Source organism: Catharus ustulatus, chromosome 3 (assembly GCF_009819885.2).
Source record: "Catharus ustulatus isolate bCatUst1 chromosome 3, bCatUst1.pri.v2, whole genome shotgun sequence".
Taxonomy (NCBI): Eukaryota; Metazoa; Chordata; class Aves; order Passeriformes; family Turdidae; genus Catharus; species Catharus ustulatus.
Genome location: NC_046223.1, coordinates 87375996 through 87399861, shown reverse-complemented (window position 1 = coordinate 87399861; position 23866 = coordinate 87375996). Strand labels below are relative to the sequence as shown.

Genomic DNA, 23866 nt, shown 5'->3' with positions numbered 1-23866 from the left:
AGTCAAGATTCCTTGGGATGTTCTTGCCTTGGAGATTTCGTCAAGGAGATCCTCTTACTGACATCTGAACCCAGGATGACCTTGGACCATGCGGAGATGCTAGAATTTCACACGACTCATCTCTGCAGGTATTATATAGTCTGAAGCCAAAATATCAGGGGAATTTGTTGTCCTATAAATGCAGACCTGTATTTTGCAATAAATACTTAGATGACGGCTAGCTTTGTTCTGTGGCACAGCCTCTTTGCCTGCTGGAGGGCTAGCAGCTGCCTGGGTGCTAATGATCTCTGTATTCAACTAACACATCACGCCTTGGTTATCTGACATATGAACAAATACGGATTAGATTAATTGCCATAAATGTCTTCTCATAATGCATACTTTTAAAAGGATTTATTTAATAACAGATAACAGATGGGAAAACACACTTGTTCACACACTGTAAAAAATAAAATAATTCATCACTAAGTGTATTACTTATGTTAGCTTCTAGTTGTTCTGGAATCTATGGCTACATTTCAGTACTGGCTCAACTTGTGCTCACAGACTGTTTTCCTTATGATTATTTAAATTAATTGATGATTTTAAGCACCACTAGAGGGCACAGAATTATAACAATATTTCTTAATGGGTCACAAAAAGTACATCAGGAACTGGAGTTCAGTAATGTTCATAGTTCATTGGTCCAATCCTCAGTTTAAAGCCTCAGTCCTACCAACAATGATGCACATGTGCTGCTGTGAGCTGTGCCATTGCCCATCCCAGCAATTAAACAAAGCTCAAGGCTTAGTGCTGCTGGACAGAGGCCTGGCTGAGTGAGTTGGACCATGTGCTTTCAGTTGAAGTTTGGCTTTCCAGAATTTGAGTATCAGCCCCCAAAATCAAGTGACTAAAGCCACTAGAGTTTAAATCTGAGCATGGTTCTGGAGGAGTGGCTGATGGTAAAGGCATGCTGTACATCTTCAGCTGTAAATGAGTATACAGGATGAGAAAAATAAAGAGTATAAACACTTGCACATATCAAACCAGGGAAATGCAAACAAGTAGTAAATGAAGGATTAACTAACTCAATTTACAATTCAAAGAAAGAAGAGTAGATATGTGCCACTGGAAAGCTTAAATATTAATGGGATTTCTGTGGATAGTTGTATCAACTACTTAACATCTGTTTTGACATGTGTGCTGTTTCTGCCGTCCCTTCTCACAAGTCTGAGTGGCTACTGTGGTTCACGTGTTAGAAAGTTCCCAGAAGTGGCCTGCAGTACAGGAAAAAGTGTAATGAAGACAGGAAGAAGTTTAACCTCGTCATTTAAAGACATCTGATTGAATGGCATTGGACACATTGTAGCAATGAATTAGTAGTGGCAGTGCGTCCATGTTGCATTTAGTAGGGGCACAAGTTAATGTTCATTGACAGAACATGAAATGTGTCTTAGAGTTTCCTCTTTTCTGGGAGTTGAAGACCATGTGTTAATCAAAGTTTGAGGGCCTGGCCTCTAACTAGCCAGCACAAAGGGAAAAAAAATCCGAAAATTAATTTCTGAATGTTTCTATTGAATTTCTCTTAACATTAGCATACACCTTGCTGGTTTTCATTAACACTTCAGGAATTAGTGTCACATTTTCACATCGTGGCTCTCAGGCTGCAAAAGCAGTGACATGCAGCTATTTCTCGTGCAGTGGGTGCTGGAGTGCCGGGGGTGGCTCGTCCTGCTCCCCGGGCAGCGCGGAACTCTCAGGCGTCCCGGGGGGACAGCGGGAGCTGCGGAGCTGCTGCCCCAGGAGCGGCACGGGCGGCGGCTGCCCGGAGTAGGCAATCTTGGGGCATGGCCGGGGGTCGCCCGCCGAGCACGGGCGATAACCCACGGGCAAAGCGGGCGCGGTGCGGCGGCCGGGCTGGCAGCGCGGTGTGGCCGCGCCTGCGGGTGCCGGGGTGGGTGGTGTTTTTTTCCGCAAGCTCACCTTGATGCGGCGGGGCGTAAAAGGGCCGCGCTCGGCAGGGGGAGCATCGCTGTCTCGGCGCAGCGCGGGCACCGAGCGGCGGCACCGCTGCGCTCCGGCCGCACCGCGCCGGGGCCGGAGCTGACGGGAGCCGTGGGGGAGCCCGCAGGAAGGGCAGGCCCGCCGCTGCCCCTGGGATCTGCTGTCTCGCCGCCGCACGAGGCCGGGACACGGCGGAAGCGCCGGAGCGGCGTGCCGGGCCCCGCCGTCCCCTCGGGGGGACACCCGGCGGCTCGTCTGCGCTGCCCCGCCCGGGCCGGCCGCGCTCCCTGCCCGCAGTAGGGTCCCGCCGCCGGCCGATCCTCCCCAGCTCCGCCGCCGGGACTTACGGCAGTTTTGGTACTTTCTCGGACTTACATGGACATTTCCCGGGAGCGCGCGTAGAACGCGGGCTCCGCGTCCCGTCAGCCGCTCGCCTCCCGCCCCGCCGCGGGCACCGCCGCTGTTTCTGCCGCTCTCGTCCCGGGACGCGAAGGCGCCCGGCGGCGCGGCCCCCGCCTGCCCCCACCGGCCCGCCCGCCTCGCCGACTTTCTCCGCCGCCCGGAGCGAGAGCAACAGCTTCTCCGGCCCGGCCGGGCCAAACGACGCGGGAGGCAGCGAGGGAGCGGGCGGCGGCGGGCACCGCCGAGCCGCGGCCTCAGCGCCGGAGCCGCGAGGAGCTGCCCTCCCTCCCTCCTCCTCCTCCCCGTCCCGGGCCGCGGAGCCACGCCGGGCGGCGCTGCGGGGACCGGCGGCGGGGCCCCGCCGCCCGGGAGGAGAGCGCGCCCGGGGGGGCGCCCGCTCCCTCGCCGGGGCCCCCGCGAAGCTGCCGCAGGCCGGCCCGCCGCGCCGGGCGCCCAAAGTGGCCCGCGCCCCCGCGCCCCACGGGCGCCGCCCGGAGACCCTCGGCCCCCGCTGCCTCTTGCGGGCTGCTGCCGCGGGGTGTCTGGCCGTCGCCGCCCGCGCCCTGCTCCGCCGCGGCCCCGGCGCCCGCTCCGGCGCCCGGGGTGATGCCATGCCCCGCAACCACGGCGGCGGAGAGGAGGGCGGCTCCGCGGGGCTCTGGGTGAAGAGCGGCGCGGCAGCGGGCATGAAGGATGTGGAGTCGGGCCGGGGCAGGGCGCTGACGAGCTCGGCGGCCCGCGGCGACGGCCTGCTGCTCCTGGGCACCGGCGGCGCGGCCGCCCCCGCCGGGCTGCGGGAGGGCCGCCGCGGGAAGCACGGCGCCCGCATGAGCCTGCTGGGGAAGCCGCTGTCGTACAGCAGCGGACCGAGCTGCCGCAGGAACGCCAAGTACCGCCGCCTGCAGAACTACCTGTACAACGTGCTGGAGCGGCCCCGCGGATGGGCCTTCGTCTATCACGCCTTCGTGTGAGTACCGACCCGCTCCCCTCTCCTCCCGTCCCGTCCCGTCCTGTCCCGACCCCTCCCGTCCGTTCCGCGGGCTGCCGCCCGCACCTGTCCTGAGCAGAGCCCCGCCGCACGGTGCGGCGCGCACTCCCCGCCTGCCTCTCCGGTCCTCGGGCATCACTCCGTGCCGGGACACGGGGAGGACGAGTACCCCGTGAGTCGAGCCCAAAGTGCCCGGGAGCAGTCAGCAGAGGCGCGGGAGCCGCTGCCAGCTGCGGCGCGGCTCTCCGCGGGCGGCGGGAAATCCCGTACAGCCCTGGGTGGGAGGTGATGGGGGAAAGCTCGGTTCACCCGGCGGAGAGAACCGGCGGGGAGCAGCATGCTGGCTGGTCTCCCGGGCGTCCGAGGCAGCTGGCTTGTGCGGAGGGAAACTGCGCGGCGCTCCCGCTGATGCCACACGCCATCCCTCGAGGTTAGAGGGAGCGAGGGGTGCCGACGGCTGCCGGATCCTCCCCGCGAGGGCGGGGAGCAGTGGGTACGCCAGCGGTACCGCGGCGCCTGTCCTGCCGGGCGGACACCGAGCGCTGCGCGGTTTGAAAAGTTACCGCCGCGGAACCGCTGCCCTCGGTTCTGCCTCCAGCGTGTTTTCCGGGCGCGCCTGATCCCCGCCTCGTAGGGAGTGCGGTGACGGCGCCTTCCCACGCGAGCGCTCGCCGCGGGATGCTGCGCCCCAAGTGCGGCCACCTGCTGCTGCCATCGCCTGGGACCGCAGGAGGCACCGTGGGTGCGGCCAGCGGCCGCCTCGCTGGCGGCTTCTCCACCCGTGCCTGCCGCTGCTGAGCTTTTGATCTTAGCAAGTGACGGTTCCTGTCGCCCTCATCCTGAAAAAGCCCCTGACGGAAATGCATGTTCCGTCTCACGGCTCAGTGGAGAGCGGTGCTGACACCGCGCTGCGAAACTTGTGCTGCTTTAACTTCAAGAGGCTTGCCGGGGACACCTGTGCAAGGGGACCCGTGGCTGCCACTGCCTGCAGCATCCTTAGGGACAGACATGTTCCTCAGTTCATTGGCAATCCTCTGTTTTTATGGGTTTTGGTAATATTCGGGGCAAAGGCTCTACTCAAAATCCTTTTAGATGGTTGAATCCTTTTAGATGGTTGAGCAAAACATGCAACACAGTCTGACAAAGAGTCGCGACAATGGATCGTATTTATGGGTGAAAACGTGATCAATTACAGAAGGAGGAAGTGTTACTGTAGCATTACTGTATTGGGGATATAATACAAGGTATTGTTATGTCTGACTATAGGAAATACATCATAAACCAATCAGAATATTTAAGTGATATGCTGTGAGTAACTGTATTTGTTCCCTGATAGTCATGGAAATCAAGCTAGCGGTTGCAGCATCTTGGCTAAAAAAGCAACTGTTCCCTAAAAGCTGTTTGACAGCATAAGGAGTTCTCCTCTCCCAGCAGTAGGGAAACCCTCAAGTCTTAGTTTAATAGCAGCGGTTGTACGTAAAAAGGTGCCAAAAACATGGCAGTCTGATGAATAAGATACTTTGTGTATAGATTCATTTAGTAGATGACAATTGCTATAGATAGCAAGTAGTAGAAATATGCTTAATGTCATATATTTTTCAGTAAAGGGATTTTTGTCCACATAAAGAATCTTCCTGTTATTTCTGTTTTACTCTGCATATCAACTCTTACAACCAAAATTTTCTTCTTATAGGGCATTTATTTGCTACATTTTGCTTTCTGGATTCTTACAGGTGTTTTCCTGTGGCCTAGATGGATGTAAGTTAGTGTTGAGACAAACACCAAAATATGTACTAGGAATCATTTTACTACAGTGCCTGAAGTTGCCATACAAAATCTGCAAATTATACTTTTGGACCTTTTTGTTTGAGTTCATTATAGAAATCTTAAAAACCAGAAAAGTTCAAGTTGGAAATCCAGCTGACAAGTTTAAAGCTTTAAAAAAAAAAAAAGGTGGTAAATTTCCAAATGGAGTGGAGTCATGACACAGCAGCGCTGTAAACAAGGAAGATTGCCAGCTGCGTTTAGATAATTGCCTGCATAGAAAGAGTGCCAGTTTTAATTTTTAATTGCAAATGGCAATTTTGGCAAATGTAATGCCGACATTACATCTTTTATCTGAATAGATCTGTGTGAAAGAGTGAAAGAGCTTGAAACATTACTGTAGTATAAGACACCTAGTAATAATATTACCTTAAAGTATCTGTCACTGATACAGTGTTTTAGGTGCATTCGAAGTTCCATTGGATTTCAGTTTGGCAACCATCCTTATTGCCAGCCTACAAATTATTTTAGTATATTTGTATAATTCTGATTTAATCACAGTCAGATAATTGGATAATATTTATGGGGTTCCAGGCTCACTTTTTTCCAGCCACCTGATCAAATATCGTTGCATCTTGGAAAACAGACTTTCTTACAGAATTGAAAACCAGAACATAATAAAAAAGCCACAACTATTTGAAAAAAAAGAAGTCTTGAGACAAGTAGCTTAGAGTTGCAAAGGCATTACAAAATACATGGAGGAGATGTCTGCTTCGACCACTGCTAAGCTATTCTTGACTGCAATGGAGCCTGTTATAGCTCTGTACTATTTCTGTTTCAGGAATGGGCTATCTGGGGTGAGACCTTTTGAGTAGATCATTGGTCTCCTGAAACCTCACTCTCTTATGCAGGTTCAAGTAGTGCAAGGGTGGTTACAGGGTTGTGGTTTAAAGGCTTTGATCTAGCAATTTAGATTTGCGTGTTTGTTTTTTTTAAATAAGAACTAGGGAATTGAAGATTTGTTATAGATAAGAAATCATTCCTGCAGTGACAATTTTGTGTATCACTCCCATAGGGAAAAACAGTTTAGAGCTGAGAAGTGTGCCCAGTTAGCTCTTCTTTTTCCTTCTTGCCCTTTCAAATAAGATAAAAATAGGCCAGCCTCCTAAGGAATGAGTGTTGTGACCTATATTCAGAAGTCAATTGGTTAGTTTATTTGTAAGTACAAACCTGCCAGATTCTAGAAAAGACAGCTATTCTGCAAATTTCTGCAACTAGGGGAAGAAGTTACTCTTGAGCAAAGGCCTTTGAGTTCAGTACAGTTGTGTTGGGGAGCAGAGCCAAAATGACATGTTTCTTGTCTCCTTTTTTTGTGCACCTCAGTGGCTCTTTACATGGAAAGCCCTATAAAAAATTAAGATCTTTCCTGCAAGCTTTTGAAAACCTTATTTTCAGATACCACAGTTTTCTGTTCTTAATCATTCAGGGGCACCAAAATATGAACACTTATAAAATCAGAAAAGAACATTCATATCATTTATGTGTAATGAGTCAGTAACTTAAACTCCTGCTAGTAAAAAATTTATGCCGCACCACATCACCTACACATGGAACCATGTGCATATTTGACACATGTGCTTACATTAAAAGGCCATGATATTGTAACTTTTCTAAAGTCTTGGGATGTCACAGAATTTCTTTCTGTTATCACTCTTGCAGTTTATTATGGCTTGTTTGGTGTGATAAAAATGTGCAGCCATTGCCTTAGAATGATCAAAGGGGAATTCCAGATTTGTTGCAAAATTAACTCTGGGTTTCATCTTCAGTTATCATAAAGACTTTGTATTTTTGTTTTTAATTGACATTCTGAAAATGTGATGGCATGAGATGTTCAGAAAAAAATACTGCTCTTTCATATTGTTTGTACTGCTAGGATATAATTAGTTGCATAAGTTTCCTAATTTAACATGTTGGATTTATTTCAGGAATAATAAATTTTCTGGTTTTTACTGACTTCTTTGTAATATATTCCATGCAAAAGTCTTTGACATTTGTTGTGGGGATGTCCTTCTCTTTACAAAGCTACCAACTTTTGCTCTGGAAGCTTCTGAATTCCAAATCACACATCTGGATGTGTGAACAAGGGCAGTAGCACTTTGCATGGCCTGTATTGAGAAGTTTTCATGAGCATCCCCCATTGGCCACTGCAGAAGATAAGATAGGACTTTAGTTGAATTGCAAGAGTCTGTGTGGTATTCTTGTCTTTTGCATTATTGATGGAAAAAAAATGAAAAATTATTTCTGGAAAAAAATTAATGAAGCCATCAAAGATTTAGCTTGCTATTTTAGCCTTCCAGATCTGCCAGAAAAGATGTAGCTCAGTAATGATCAGGATGGCTATTGAACTGCAGGTCTTTGCATGAGCTGCATCACACCATGCCCTTGGTATTATCATGGAGGTTCCATATTCTGATTAGAAAACCAACCATGTGCAACAACCAAAGGACTTGCTTTTTCTCATACTATTGAAAGTTGGAGAAACTATTTTATCTTTTTTTTTCCCATCTCAGGGCATATAATGACCTAATTCCAGACGCTCTATGGGTAACTCTTTAGCTTTCATGTTTTCAGGCACCGTTTCAGAGCCAGCATCTGGTGGTGCTAGGGTAACAATATATTTCTATATAGTTGTAAAAACAAATAATAACATGATATTTACAATTAACAAATAATAGTGTTGACAACATAAATATGTAGCGAATCAAATCTTACTAGGTAAATCTGAGAAGAGTTAAAAAAACTCAAATATTTAAAGCTCTTTAACTATAGCACACAAACTTTAGGAGGCATTTTCTTTCAGGGACAGTGAATAAAATTGGATATTTAGATGGCTTTCAGTATAAATTTTCAGTGATTTGCTGCATTTGAAGTAGTCTGTGATTCTATACATGTGCATATTTCTCACCTACACATTGTTTTGAAGGAACTTTAGGAAGTTACCCAGTCCAACTGGGAGATACACTCTTCCCAGTCGTGTGAGATGGCTTTGTCTAGACAGGTCTTAAATTTCACTGGATGAAGGTCCCACCACCTTGCTGAATAACCTGCAGGTCTGCAACACCTACCTGTTGAAAAAAGAGGGGGTTTGAGATGGGGAGGGAAGAATGGAAGAGCCACCCTCAACCTCCCAAGTGGCAGTTTATGGTCATTGTCCCTTTATATATGTTCTGTCACTGCTGAGAAAATTTTGGCTTCTTTATCATTGTGAGTTGCCTTCAAGTAGATGTAGGCTGCTACTAGAGCATCTATTAGATCACCCTTCTGTCAGACCAAACATGCTCAGCTCCATCAACTGCTCCAAGAAAAAGACTCAAGGTTCCTGAGTATCTTGGTTGGTCTCCAGCATTTCCTCTGTCTTCTTCACATCTCTGTTCAGCTGGGACAGATCACAACTGATTGCCCTCAGGCTATACTGAGTAGAGAAGAAAACTTTTTCAGCCTACCAGTCCCAGTCTTCTGGTGTAGTTGCTTGCTGCTTGCCTTATTTCTAATGAAAGCATGCTGTTGGCTTGCTCAACCTGCTGTGTCCACAGAAATGCCCTTTTTGCTAGGTCTGCCACCCTAGCCTGAATGGATACATGGGATTATTCTGCATCAGGTGCAGTATCTGTTGTTCTGTTAGCTGCGCTCATAGATGTTTATGGCCATATCCAGTATTTTCTTGTTCTATCTCAGTCATTGTGTACAGACCAGAGCAGTGGAGATGCAACAATCTTTAAACCTGCTTGTCTTCTTGCTTTGTGATTGGCAGAGAAGATCAAATGCTCAACCATGCTTCATTCCTCTTCTTTCCTAGTGTTGTTCAGGGACAGCAGACCTCTCCTTGAACCCTGTCATGTGCACTAAATAACATCTAGCTTCTATTTTTCACTTGTTTTTTGTTGGAATTTTTTTGTTTGATTCTCTTTTGGAGGGAGGAGGGTTGTTATTTTTTGTTGTTGTTGTGGGATTTTTGGGGGTTTTTGTTTGGTTTTTTTTGTTGGAGAGTTATTGTCCACCTCAGGATTTCCAGTAAATAAGAAATGTTTATGCTGACCTTATTAAAATACTGTTTCACATTTATTTTTTTGAGGCTTGATCTACTAAATTTTCTCATTTGTACTGGCCTTTCTTTCTGACTCAAGAGTAGTGGTCCAGAGGAAATGACTAATTTTCCATAAAAATCAAAATTCATCCACAGCTTTCTATAAAGAAGGTACAAAAGGCTTTCTTTGAGAAAGAGTCACCAAGACCGGGATCGGGGAAAGTTCATGCACGTGGACTTTCTTCTATTTGTCATAAGGTTTATTTCTTAAATGAGATTAGGAATTGTGTTTAGGAAGGTGGATAGCAGGTTAGTATTTGAATTTCAAGTAAATATACAAACTTTGCAAGCAGACTCTTCCTCATCTTAAAGCAAGACATGAGTTAAGAGGTTTCTTTATAATTATATTTTCATGCAATAAGCATTGTATATAGGGATGAGACTCCCATCTCAGGTCTATTTTACTTGGTGTGCCGGTCTTTGCTGAGGTATTTCTTGTCTTTTTTATTGAGTGTCTTGTATGATGTGGGGACTCTTGGGAAACTTTCCGTGGTCTCATATGATGAAAGTACCTGCCCTAAATTACTGATTTATTCTGAAGGTGGTATAGGAATTTCTATTATGGCATTAAATTCTCAAAGGAGAAGTGGTTTTAGTGCATTAAAGGAAGAATTTTAATTGCCTGTGAGAGAGTATTTGTATGGCAGATTTTCAAAGCAGGCCCTGTACAATATCTTAATGATCTAGATACCTTTCTTCACTGGACACTTTTAAAAGTTTCTGTGTTGTTCAACTTTTTAAATAAAAAATAGATCATGATATCTATTCAGACTTGATGTTCTTTCCATTCTCCAAGTCTGACTATATTTTTAATAGCTATTCACCCTGTTTTACTGTTAATTGTAGCTTAATTAATTTTCCTGAACTGGATGAAAGTACAATTGAACTAATATTTCACAATAATTTCAAATAATTTGTACCAACAAATGGAATACCAGTGATTATTCAATTAATAATAGTGATTACCCTATTCATGAGAATAAGCATAATTGATGTGCTTAACAATACTCATAAAAATGCGGTTAATTTTTCATAATTGTTTCAGTGGAAAGGAAAAGCACATGGTTTGTTGCTTTATTAATCTTATTTTTATGGAGAAAATATATAGAAGGAAAACCTTTTATTCCTAGACAATCTAAACTGCTGACAGTGCAAATAAATCTCACTGCAGTAAGGTATTTCTTACTCTTTCAAAGCTAAAACTTATTTGTCAAGTGTTTAACATTCATGTTTCATATTTTCATTAACGTAAGTAGTGAAAATTAATGAAATTTGCAACTGATTATAATTGAAGTAAAATTAAGTCTTTTGCTCTCAGGTAGAAAAGATGGAGTAGAAAGCATGAATAATACTATCTAACAAAAAGTCTTTGACATGTATACATAGTAGACTTAATTTACTATGTTATTCTTAATGAGGCAGATGTTTATTTCACAATAAATGTTGCTTTTTCCTATTAACATTGACATCCAAACCATTTCTCAAACCATTAACACAGTACAACCTGCATTCTTGTTTTTTTAAATTAATGCTGGTGCATGGAGAGTGACTTGTAAACCTGTGTTATATAAAATACAGCTTGCAGGGGTTTTTTTTCTCCTTGTTTTTTCTGCAAGATTTTTTATTTCTTTTTGTAAGTTAGTTTCCCAGATTTTCTGTAAGAGCAGATGTAGATTACCCAAGGGATTGCCACCACAGGTCAGTTAAGGTAGAAAATTCTTGAACTGCACAGGTTATCAATTGCAAAATAATTTTAAGGAGTTGCCCTTTCATGTGCAAACCCCCTCCCCTTCCTTTAAAGATATTAATTAAAAGTTCAAAGACTGTCTTATAGGTCGGCTGCACCTAATCAAGAAATATTTTCAATTTTCTATTGAGCATTAGATTTATCTTCTGATAGCTGTCTGAGTTGCAGTGTAATTGTGTTACAGGAAGCTCAGCAAAACGTTCATCATTTGGGGCACTGAAGTGTGGTCTCAGACGTGTATTCTGCTTGAAAGACTATGTGATTATTTCTTAATATATACAGTCCGGTCCAATGATTCAGAGGTGGACACTGTCCTCCAGCCAGACATATCTGAAATTTTCTGTTTGGAATTCATCCAAGAAAATCTTCAAACATAAATGTGTGTGTTTTCCTCAACCGAGATGGACATAAATATGTCTCTAAGCATTTTCTTGAAGAGTGAATAATTTTCAAAGGCATGAAGCACCTGCAGTTTCCTTTCATTATTCTATTGTGCATTCAATGGGTAATTCACTTTTTTCTCCCCACTTGAACAGAATGAAGTTTAACAAATGAATCATGCTCTTAAACTGATTAGAAATAATGAAGAAAGGAAGTTCAGTACCTGCCTACGTCTTGATTTAAGCAATATATTCCTGTTTGTCTTGGCTTCCTTCTTGCTTTGCAACTCCATAGTTTGACCAAGCAAACATATTAATGCCTTTTGAGATTTCTGCAGAGTTTTAATTCTTTTATTGTAGTCATACCTGATACCATATGGAAGAAACAGACTGGTGCCAGGAGTCAAATATGACCAAACCAAGAGAATAAAAAACTATGCTTATAGAAAAAAAATGCTACCAAACACATTCAGATACATCCTATTTCACTTGTGTCGTAGATTAAAACACTTGCACACACTCTTGCGGTCATCTAAATTCTCCTTGGGCATTAAATAAAATTGCTTCATGTGGCCTAAGCTCATCCATAACCGTGGTATTTGAGAACCACCCATTAGAAGAAAATATACAAATCTTTCCCTTCAAAGCTCTTGTGATAGGACTGCACTTAAAAGTTACTGCTGGGCCTTTCTGAATATAGCTAGGAGTCCTGATACACTTGAGAAGGACTTTTGTGGAAAAATTAAGATGAAATATTGTTTTGGATGCGTTTCTGTAGGTAGAGGGGATGGAGGGCACTGATCCTTGGCGCTGAGTTTGAAAATGTAGGCCACTGTCTCTGTGAGAAAAGTGTCTCTGTAAGTGCATTTTTTTAATAGTGAGATGACAGACGATGGCCTTGAAGCTGGCTTGATGAGGCTGATGTGATATCCACACTACTGCCAGGCTGGTAAGCAGGTGATGTCCTCTTCCCATCAGGTAGCCCAGCACTGGAGAAAAGGAACTGCCATGTTTCCAGAAAAACCACACAGTAAATTCATCAGCTTGAAAAAGTCTTTTATATCCAAGAAAGTTATACTGACTGAGGTCAGAAATCTCTAAATTCATTAGGAGGAAAGAATATTTTTTTAGTGTTTACATCTCTCTGCAGCTGATATCTATCTATAGAGTCAGGTTTATTCACATGTACCAGAAGAATCACTGACACAGGAAGGAGCAGTCTTGCTCTTTGCAGCTCCGTGCAGAAGGATCTGTATAGATGACAGGAAATGTAAAGCTGTGTGTCAATGAGCTACTTGCAGGTATCTGCACAACAAGGAGGGAGGAAGGAAGAGCCTATGCTGGCAGTGGGAGGGCTTTTCTTAGACCTGTCCCTCAGACTCTTCTGAATGTAGTTCTGATAATTTAAAAGCATCAAATCACAGAATCATTTAGTGTGGGAAAGGTGTTTAAGATCATAGAGTCCAACCGTAAATCTAACACTGCCAAATCCACCACAAAATCATGTCCCTGAGTTCCATATCTACCACAGGTCTTTTAAATGCCTCTAGGGAGGGGAAGTGAATAACTGCCCTGAGCAGCCTGTTCCAATGCTTGACAATCCTTTCTGTGATGAATTTTTTCCTAATATCCAATCTAAACCTCCCCTGGCACATCTCAAGGCCACTTCCTCTTGTCCTATTGCTTATAACTTGGAAGAAGAGACCAACCCTCACCTCACTTCAACATGCCTTTCTCATGCCTTTGGCTCCACTTACATTTTTTTTCACTAGAAATTTTAATAAAATGTTGCTTCTTTAAGGAGGTTCCATTACACTTCAGGTGCAGCTATGGTTAGTTACAGTAAGTGTGCATGATCTCAAGTGGCTTATTCAGCTTCTAGCCAATGAATCTGTGCATGTTTCTCTCTTTGATATATCCCAACCACATCTGCAGACTGAAGATGAAGCAGAATTTACAAAAAAGGTGATTAACTTTGCTAATGTCTGGGGGTACTGTAAATTTTTATATCATACAATTTGCTCGAGCAAGGAAGGAAAGAAATATGTCTTTCCCCTTAAACTTGGAAAATAGAGATTTCATTTCATGGTTGGAGATACTGTCTGGAAGGGTGTTATCCTTGCTCAAAGGTCACACTGACTGCTGACTAAACTTATGATTTGTCTTTGCAAATAATTTGTTTGCTGGGTGGGGTATTTGAGTCGAGAGGTTATTGTTGGCTACGATGAGACAGATGATTATCCTGTATTACAAGTACTCTTTGGAAGCAGTTTTGACTTTCATTCTGAAAATGCTTGTAGACATACTTTTTAGTGGTGTCATTAATAGATTTAGGTACTTACAGAGATATTACTAGAAACCATCAAACTGAACGTTGATAAAAGCTCTATCTTTCCTTCAGGAATGATGACAAAAGCTCATCTGAATTAGAGATATTTTTAAAAGCTTCTTAATTTTTACTTGAGAAATCCTTCTATGGAGAGAGGAAGGCCTAATCTGAAATCTTAAATGCTCCCACCTTATGTGTGGGCGCTCTGCATGGAATTTTGTTGTTTGGAGATATTACATGGGGACAGTTATGGTGAGAGCATTTGGGGTGTTGCAGAGGCAGAAGAAGTTATATAGGAGGGAACACAATCATTGAAGGGAAGGAGAATTTATGAATGTCTGTTTGACTGTAACTGTACTTGACTGATACTATATGTTACTTGCAGGTTAGAAATGTGTTTGTCTTCTATTAATAATACGTTTTTAATATTTTTAATCCCTTGTTTTGCCTGTTTTCTGTAGAGAGAAAGCTGAAGCAATAGTATGAGTCAATTCACTGGATTTATATGTAAATAAAACATGGTATTGACCTTTACATTTTTCTTCCATCAAGGTCTTGACCCTGTAAGCAGATCTGAGGAAATATCACAACATCAAAGTTTTATTCACTACCTGATTGTGTTCCTGATTGCTTTTTTTTTGGTAAATATTCATGTAAGTCTTGCTGAAGCTGAGCCTCAGCTAGTTTATTCCCATTTGGGTCCACTCTTTGCCGGAGCTTAGATCACTTTTTAGCTGCTTTTACAGGTCATTTCATGGGAAGGGCTGCAGCTGGAAAGCAGGATGCAGTCCAATCTCTGACCTCCAGCATGGCTACCTCTGCACTTGGAGAAAAACCTGGGGAGATGCATCTGAAATGCCCTCTGGAATTCAGAAACTTGGTGAGAAATGCAGTCCTCAGAGACTTTTTCTGTAGAAAGGGATTCAGTCAGCCCTACTCTTGTCCAGGGAATTTTTCCTTGAAACCATAACTGAGTTAATAATACACATGAAATATAAAAGACATCTTAGATTAAATGTTGTTATTGCTGGTGTTCATGAATGGGAAAGCTGGAGCTGAAGTGGCTGTACCAAACTGAGCACAATAATACACCAGTAAGCATCAGAAGAAAATTATTTATTTGGAAAAATCCTTTGTATGATTTTGGTCTCCAGGATTTTTCGTATGTTCATATCAGTAAATTATCTCACCACAATTAAAGGTCATGGCAATTTTTTGGCTTTTCTTTATTATCAGATTTAGGAGTTAAACAATATAATGGATAGTGAGTGAAAACTCAGATATGTTAAGATAAAACAGTGACATTTCAGATGTAATCTCTACCTGGAAGATAAAATTTACTAGCAGAGTGCTCATTTATTTAAGAAATAAGATTTTATGACATTTTGATTGTGTTTTTCAGGGTTATTAATCCATGACAAAATGGCATTCTTCTGTGTCTTAAGTAAAAAATCTCTATGAAGTAAGACTTAAATAAAAATGATTGTGGCTGAAAATGTGAACAGTTATAAAGATTTGGAAGCAATTTGCTGAAGAGTCAGTCAAAAGCTCTGAATTGTATTTTGGTTTTGGAAAGGGGAGCAGTATATTAGAGACGCCCATTCGTCTCCCAGTCTATATTTAGCATCCTGCAGTGAACCAGTGGCTGCCTGCATCACAGTTCAGTGTGTATCAGAGTCATGTCTTATGACCCCGCAGGGTATCTTCTGTACTCAGTATTTTGAGATTGTTCAGTAATAAAGTTCTGTCTTTCAGCCTTGCCTTTAAACGTGAGGCATACTGTAATGGATATGTGACCTTGGCAGGTTATGCTGTTCCAACTATGGATCTGTGGATTAATTTTGAACTGAGGGCTGCCTTCCCTACCTCTAGAGGGTGTGCAGGTGGTGGCAACAAATCACTACACATACAGTTTGTACTGTTTTCTGGCAGGAGAATAGAATTGTTGTCTTGCAGTTTAGCCCTGGGAATTGCTGGGTACATGTTCTAAAAAATCATTAGCATGGTAATTTGATTGAAAACAGTAATTAATGAAGAACACTGGAAAATTGGTAGAACACCTTGTAAAAATGATGGTAGGTACATAGAGATACAGTTCTGGAGGATGTCATTTACCAATCTTCAAATTTCTTTAATGTAACAAATGCAGAATACACAAGTTCATGTTTAAATAATACTACATTTTTCTAAATTTCTGCATGCAACAGTTGTCACTGTCTTTTATGCAGGGTGATAACCCAGACATCATTGTTGAGGTGGACCTTTATAATTCCTGACATGGTCTCTGTCGAGCTAATATCTCAAAGGTATGACCTATCTGTCGCCATAGCTCAAATTATTGTGCAAACTCTTAATATTTAGGCTCTTGCAACCTCCTTCTGTCTGGACTCAGCAGTATGCTCTTTGTGCTCATCCCTGTGGCTGTACAGCCCTTGCTCCTCGGCAGCTCTTCTTATTGCTCCCTTCTTGCCTGGGGGGAAAGTTACTTCACTTTCAATAGCTGTAAAAAGACCTGGCTACTTAATTTCTAAAACTGCATTTATAAGTGAATAACAAAACCAGAAAGTCATCTTTGCATGACTCACTATATGGAAGGAGACAACAAATGGAACTGTTCCTTTTTGCTAGGTCTGACACCCTCAGCAGCATGTGGTAGAAGTGCTTTTCATATAAACTGCTTGACAGTAGACTAGCACGAGTACACTTCTAACTTACTGCAACTTAAACCCAACTTCAGTAAAACTGTAACTAAACCTATGATGTGTTTTTTCCTGTCGTTTTTGAAAGTGACACTTATTTTGGCAGATGCTGAACTGTTGCATGAGCTAGGAATTGTTTAACAATTTTATGAAGATTAATTATGATATGGTTGATGAGCGTCTCCGCCTGCATTATTTGTCTTTGTCTGAAGGTACTGAGTTAGAAAAGTGGATGACTGGTGGAAGAACAAGCAGAATAGCAACACAGTTTCTCAGCGTGAGGCAGGGAAACTAGGATTCAGATGAATTAAGTGCTAAAGATATACTTAGTTTTGCAATTTTCAATAAGGCTGGGAGCTAAAAAACCTGCTAAATTAGGTGGCTGGTAAGAATATGTGGAAAACAGTTGATGGGATACCATGGAAGAACATACTGACATCAGTCTCGTGAGTTCTTTGAAACAAGCTGCTGTCAAAATCCTAGGGCTTGAGAATCTTTGAGAAAGGCACACATGAATTGGAGTAGTTTGTTCATTTTCAGGTATGTTTTTGGGAAGCTGTTTCTCCCAAAACTCAATTTTACAATTTCTGGTATGGAATGATATGGACTTAATGTTCTTGAGATAGTTTAATTAATTTCAAGTGATCATATTGCTTTGACATCATCACTGTGTCTTCTGGGACATTGTCCCAAACCTCTGAAACTGTGTCTAAATTATATGCAAATTCTTCAAAAACAGGAATGGAAAAGAGTTGTTTTGCTCATGACCTTGGATGAAATAGCAATCCAGATATTTGCAACTAAGTGTCTTAAATAGTTTTTCTCTCTTATAAACTAACCTCTGGATGACAGGTGCTTAAAATTGATATATATCAAGGTGTCCTGATAGGCTGAGTCCACTGTGCTTGTTGTTTCAGTTCTGCATGTAATCCCTCAATACCCATTTATTAAAACAAACCTTTGTCTTCCCCAAGGACGTAGCAAATAAGAATGCCAGCTCTTGCATCCTGAGGGGAAAAAGGAAGACCAAAATCACAAAAAAAAGGCTCTCAAAAAACCCCAACAAAACCCACTTGATTTTTTTTTTCTTTTCTTGTGGAGAATCATATCAAGATATGAGTCTGAAGTGTTTCTAAATTCTTTTTCCAGTGGAAAGCTGAAAAAAACCTTATTTTTCTTCTTTGAGTATATGGGTGTTTTCTAATATACCACTCAAAATTAAGACATAAACTTCAATTTGAGTGGCTTTTTAGGTACCCTTCCAGTCAATTTTTTCTTCTTTTGCTTGTGCCCAGTTGGTTTCCTAAGGGACTAATGATCTTCTCTTACCTCTGTGCTCTCTGATTAACTCAAGTTTTCCCTCAGAGGACGAAGGAACTGGAACCTAAAGGCTTCATAATGGTCACCCTTGTAACAGGATCCCGTGGACATTGCTGAGGGTGAAAAGATCACAGCTTTTAGCACCATGGTTTATTTCCTTTGAAGTTTCAGCACCATCCTGGCATTTGCCTCACACTCTTGGCTTTCAGAAAACTCTCTGATACATTCAAGCATGTAGTTATTTATAAATATATATATGTATATATAAAAGTGCTGATGTATAGTGCTGTCTCCATTAATGAGAGCAGAGAACACGATTTATATTTTGTTGAGTCAAACACTAGTACTTTTGGACAAAGAAGTCTTTAGCAGGTACAAATTGCAGGCCAAATCCTAAAGCTGTTTACTAGCCGCTAATTCCAGGATCAATCCAGAAGCTCTTACTCAAGCAAAATGCCTGTAAAGTAATACGATGCTTTATCTTCTTATTCTTGAATTTTGTAAGAGTGCTGTGTAATTTTTTTAAAAATGTGCAGGTTTCTATCAACCCCAGATCAGGAGTGACTGCTTGTGCAGTGGTGTATTATATAAATCACCTGCAGCTGCAATGTATCACAGTAGGCTGCAGACAGCGCTTTTACATTTTTGCTTTAATCATTTACAATGAGTAACAGAGACCATAAGTGGCAAAATACTTTATCTTGAAAAGTAGCCCTTGAAATAGTGCTGCAAAGGTAACCATAGAGTTTGCAAAATGATATGGTACAAAATAACCTATTTTGCTACATGCAGTTTCATTCATTTATGGAAATGATTGTTCTTTTGCAGGCATGGAGATCTGGATATGTTTCTAATGTAAAATGAATAGAAAATACTTCAATTGTTCAAATAGCTCTTAAACATATTTTAGTTTGATAGCTGATTGTATATTATGTTTGCAGCCTTTGTGCAAAGCAATGTTTGACAGTTTGTTCCATAATGCACATAGATGAAGACTGTTCTTTATATTATCAATCTAAAACCCCCATGTATTAATATAGTGCTGTTGATGTTAAGTTGTCTCATTGCTTGGAATTTATTGCCACATTGCTTGGCACATAGGTGTCAAGTAAGAGAACTCCTTGCAACTCCAACTTAAGACTTATCACTTCCCATTTAGAAAATGACCTTACAAGTTAGTCAAATGACTGGACTGCTATGGAACAGCAGCTGCTAGTGGAAAGTTCTCAAAATTGGCTTGGATCACTTACAGTTCTCTCCTTTAATTGCTGATATCGTTGCCTGTGTATGCAGTGGTTATCAATGACTGTAATTGCTTTATAGTTCTCAGACCATTCTCTGGGGATTAGGATCGATTTTTAGCTTTTAAGTCGAAAATATCTGAGGATTAATCTACTGGTTTGTTTTGTTTATTTTCTATCAACTTTATGTAAATTGCTAATTATTAATAACACCCCTGAGGCATGAAAAGAAATACTGTAACATTCTCATGATTAAGTATATTTTCTTTTGAAATCTCTGGGATCATATTTTGTCCAGTTGATTTACATAACTTGCCTGTATAATATTGTGAAAGAGGGAAATAAAGCAGCTCAGCTGCACCTGCTGTATTTGAGATGTTTCTGAGTGAACAGTCCCAGACAAGCATGGGGGTTTTTGGTCATCTCTTTGGTCTATTGCCTACCTGTCTTGGACCACTGCAAAATACAGTGCTCAATCTCATAATTTTACCTTAAGGTAAAATGACAAATTCTCAGCATGAGCTGCTAAGTCTGGTTTGTTCTATGTTTGTCATTAAAGAAATTAAATCTGTCTGGAAGATTGTCTACAGAGAAGTATGAGCATCAAATGAAAAACCCTTGCATTAATAAAGGTTTAAAAAGGTGAGAGTTAACAGCTGCTAATTAAAGGTATCACTACTTTTGTGCACTTACCCTCATTTGATGTTTAGTCCTGTTCTGTAATATTCAGTGTGGTCGTGTGACTCAAGTTGTGTAAAGTCACAGCTGTGAAGATACTCTCAGCAGTACTGGGTACAAATATACTTTGAACCTATTTCCTGTTGTGGAGCTCTTCCTTGCAGTGTGGTGTATGCTAATACGTTACAACTTGCAACTTGCAGTGTTTTATTGCTTAATTTAAGCATAGTTTGCATTTCCTATGGTTTGATTGGTTGGCAAGACATGCAGAAATTCTGAGTCAGATGCACCTATTTCTGGGTGTCCAATATAATTAGGTGCAGCCCTGAAGCAACATATTTTGTGCAACTTTCCAGGCACACAAAATTCAGAAATACAAGGGAGGGTTTAAAAATTGCTTGGAAAAAAATTAGTGCAATTTAACTTCGAATTATTAGTGTATTTGTTCTGATGAGCTTAATAATTATGAGATTTAGCTTTTTTTCCCCCCTTTTTTCTTTTGTATTCTGTTCTTTTTTTGTTTGTTTGTTTGTTTGTTTTTTTGTTTTAGTAATTATAACTTTGATACATATGAAATATGCCAGATGGACATTCCTGGAAATGTCAGTGCCTTGTATACTTTTGGAGCAGTTATGTAGAACCAGCATGGTCATTAAATTCCACAAATTTCTGTTTTCTGTAACTTTGTTCTGGGACATTGCTGTTGAAAGTGAGTTTTGTTTCTCTAGCTTATGTAGTTAGGTTTGCATGACCAGACTGCTAAAAAGTGTGTTAATTACTGATACTGCAGCTGGGTGCACAGTGCTGATTGAAAACAAGACTGAAACCAGCAGCTTCTTCCAGGCATTATTCATTGCTGCTAATTTTTGACTCCTAAAAACTGTGTTTGAATTTGTCACTAGGAGATGAAAGCAGTTTGACTGTAATTGTCTTGCTAAAATGGAAAAGTATCCAAAAAAGGTTTCTGTACTTTTGAAGACTAAGATTCTATTGAAGAGATAATTTTTAACTGCATCAAATACGAGTAAGTGCTTAATTGGTTGTGTAAATAAAGAAGTAAAATCCATATGGGTAGTAATTGAGGGAGAAATTAAGTGATGGAGTTTACAGTATTGGTTTTGTTGAAATGCAAGAAACCTGTAAATTCCCAGAGCACAAAATCACATTCATCCATTTATTGAAAATATTTCCTCCTAAGAGAAGTGTGCAGAATTTAAAGGTCTAAGGAAAAAAAAATCCATTTATTATGCACTTTTAAAAAGAAACCTAGAATCTACTTTTCATCTTCTTTAGATTTGTTTTTTGAGGTCTGCCCCAGTTTTCTTGGCTTTATTTGAGAGGAGAAGTCCCACATCAGCTACCCTTGGCTGAGTGCAGGCATGGTTTTCTCTGGGTGGTGCCAGTGAATGTCTGTTAAGGTGTGGCTGTGTGGTGCTCATAAACTGCTGGCCGGCTGGTGTTATGTTAATCACTTCAAATCTGGGTAGGCAGTGCGGTCTGTAGTGATGTGAATGCTGGGTTTGTGTCACTGTTTTCAGTTATTTTTAGTTAGGCCTTTCCCTGTTGGTCATCCTCATTATTTTATTCTTTTTTTTAAATAGAGGATCTTTTGAGTCTTGTTTATTTCCCCTGCTAAAAATCCTTTGCATGTGATTTCTCTTTTGTCTAAAACCTTACCTTAAAATTAAAAAGACTCCATTTAATATATGCATATTGCAAAATTGTGTTAAATACTTTAATAGATTATTCACTTTCTTTTACTTAAAATACATTTTCTAATCCAATTAGGTAGATAATAACAGTAAATGCATTCCCTAAAATTCCAGAAAATAATATAGACAACATCTTATATTTCCAATAGAAGAAAAATGAAGTGATATTGGAGAATCAGAGAGTAGAAAAGTAAAGCCAAAACTGAAATTTGTGGAAACTACTGGGACATTTTTTGTTTTTGTCTTTTTTTTTAAATTCAGGAGATAATTTTTTTTAAAAATATAATTCTGAAACCCACGCACTGTAGCTTTAAAAATTAATATTGTTGCGAATGAACATTTATCCCTTGCTCTGTAGCTTTCAAAATTTTGACATTTCTCCCATACTTTAAGCTTTTCCTTAATTTCTGTGCTGTTTTCCTTTTGACCCAGCAGCCATACACTGGATAGGTGTGCCAGTGCAATGTGAGCATGTTTAGCTGTTATTTAATGTACATGCTGGGTTATTCCTCATGCTAAATGCATGCAGAAGCACCATCAAGTGAATGAGTTCCAACAAATTGCAGACCCAGCTAGATCTTTTGTACATAAGTGCATATGTATAAACATGTTAAAGTAGCAGCTCCTGATCTTAAGGTGAAATGATGTGGGCTTTCCTGTTTCCACATCCCCGAGGTCTAACTTGCACCAGAAGTGACTTGCTGCATCTATCCTGTCTTGTTCCTGGCATCTTGTACAATTCTGGGCATCAGGCGATAGTCCTTACACATATTCTTTGTGTTTTTGTCCAAACTACCCAAAAGAATGAGAAAACTGTGTCCCAGACCACCAGAATGGTGTTTTTTTTAGCACTAAACTTAAATCACAAGTTTTATAACCTACTATTAAGTAGCATGTGAACCAGTTCTGTGGCCACTTCATCCATCTGCTGTCATTTTTCCCAAAATTGACAGGTTGTGGGAGCAAACTGTTCCTGAAGACAAAGAGCTGGGGGCTTGGACAGCTGACGTATCCTGGAGTGTGGTGCCCAAGACCTCTTCTGGCCACCTTGCCTTTCACAGTGTAGGCATACCCAAAACTCCACAGAACATGGTGTGGAGGGGCTGATTGGCAGCCAGAACTGGCAGAGAATATTCTTTCTCTTGAGAAAATGTGGGATTTAAAAAATTCAATCCCAAACTGCAGAAAAAAAATTGGTGTTCCCTTTTTTCTAAATCAAATGTAAAAATATCTCTTAGATAAGTACTGTGCTTCAGTTTGGCCCCATCATGCTATATTTTTCTTAATGTACTGAGTTTAACTTCACTAAGAAGACTTTCTCACCTGAAATCAAAGGCTTTTCAGACTTGTCAATATTCTTGTGAAGCAGAAATAAAATCAATAATTTTCTTTGATGAATGTTTGTATACTTGTGAATTGGTATGTTTTTTCAGGAGAAATATTTGCTAGAAATTCCCAACCATCCATTCTCTCTCTTCCACCCCTCCCACCCCCTTTTCTCTGCAGATGACCAAAATGTGGAAAAGAGATGAGACTCTTACTAGAGATTTCTTGTTGCATTTTTCATGATGAATTCACAGAGGGGAGTCTGATACTCTTGAGATGAGCTTCTTGGCTCTGCTTGGTGCCCTAAGCAGCACAATTCAGTATTACAAGTACAGAGTTGGGAAGCTGAAGGAAAGGGTGGAGAGGCAGGGTGTAAGTACTGCTGAATACTTGTTCAAAGTATTAGAAGCTGTTAATGGAGTTTGACAAGCTGACCTCCAGCTTTATCTTTTAATCAGTCACTTCTACCCCTCCAGAAAAGACAAATTATTCGGAAAAAATTGGTGACTCTGTGGGCTGGCTTCTGAAACTTGGTGAGCAAGGATGCTCTGCTTTAAAACCGTTGAAGTTGTAGGTGCAAATATGTTTTTCACTCTTTCTTAGTCAGACTTTGTGTCTTTGGTAATACTTTCAGTTTGAATCTTGGTGTTTTCCAGGGCTTCTGCTGTAAGGGAGCTGAAGACCGTGCAGCAGTGTCCTGTTGCAGAGCCAAAAAGCACAGCAAGCACGTAGCTGGGCTTGCACAGGACACACACTGAAGAGACTCACCTTGGCCTTTGCAGTTATTAAGGGCTCAGGTCTTATCCCTCAGGACTCCAAACGTGGCTCTGTTCTGTGGAATGATTAATACTTGAAAACCTTTAATGGACCAGCTGCAGTGTCATGGTGCTAGCTGTTCCAGGCTTCTCCTTTGATGCAGGCATTTCAGAAGAATCCAACTAAAAGGAGATGTTTGTCCTTCATAAAGAATCACAGCATCTTAGAATAGTTTGGATTGGAAGGGGTCTTTAAAGATCATCTAGTCCAATACCCCTGCAATGAGCAGGGACATCTTCACCTAGGTCAGGTTTCTCAGAGAGCCTGGCCTTGAATGTTTCCAGGGACGGGACATCTACCACTTGTTTGGGCAACTTTAGGTTTTTTTACTTCCTTT

At 41.5% G+C, this 23866-nt stretch overlaps 1 protein-coding gene across 1 annotated transcript in view; it reads left to right on the top strand.

Annotated features, from left to right (window-relative positions):
* Positions 1 to 2985: 2985 nt before the first annotated feature.
* Positions 2986 to 23866, top strand: part of KCNQ5 (potassium voltage-gated channel subfamily Q member 5) — a 278870-nt gene continuing 257989 nt past the window's right edge. The window contains exon 1 of the mRNA XM_033055747.1: positions 2986 to 3352. Coding sequence (XP_032911638.1) covers positions 2997 to 3352 — 356 coding nt within the window. The 5' untranslated portion in view covers positions 2986 to 2996. The remainder of the gene's footprint in view (positions 3353 to 23866) is intronic.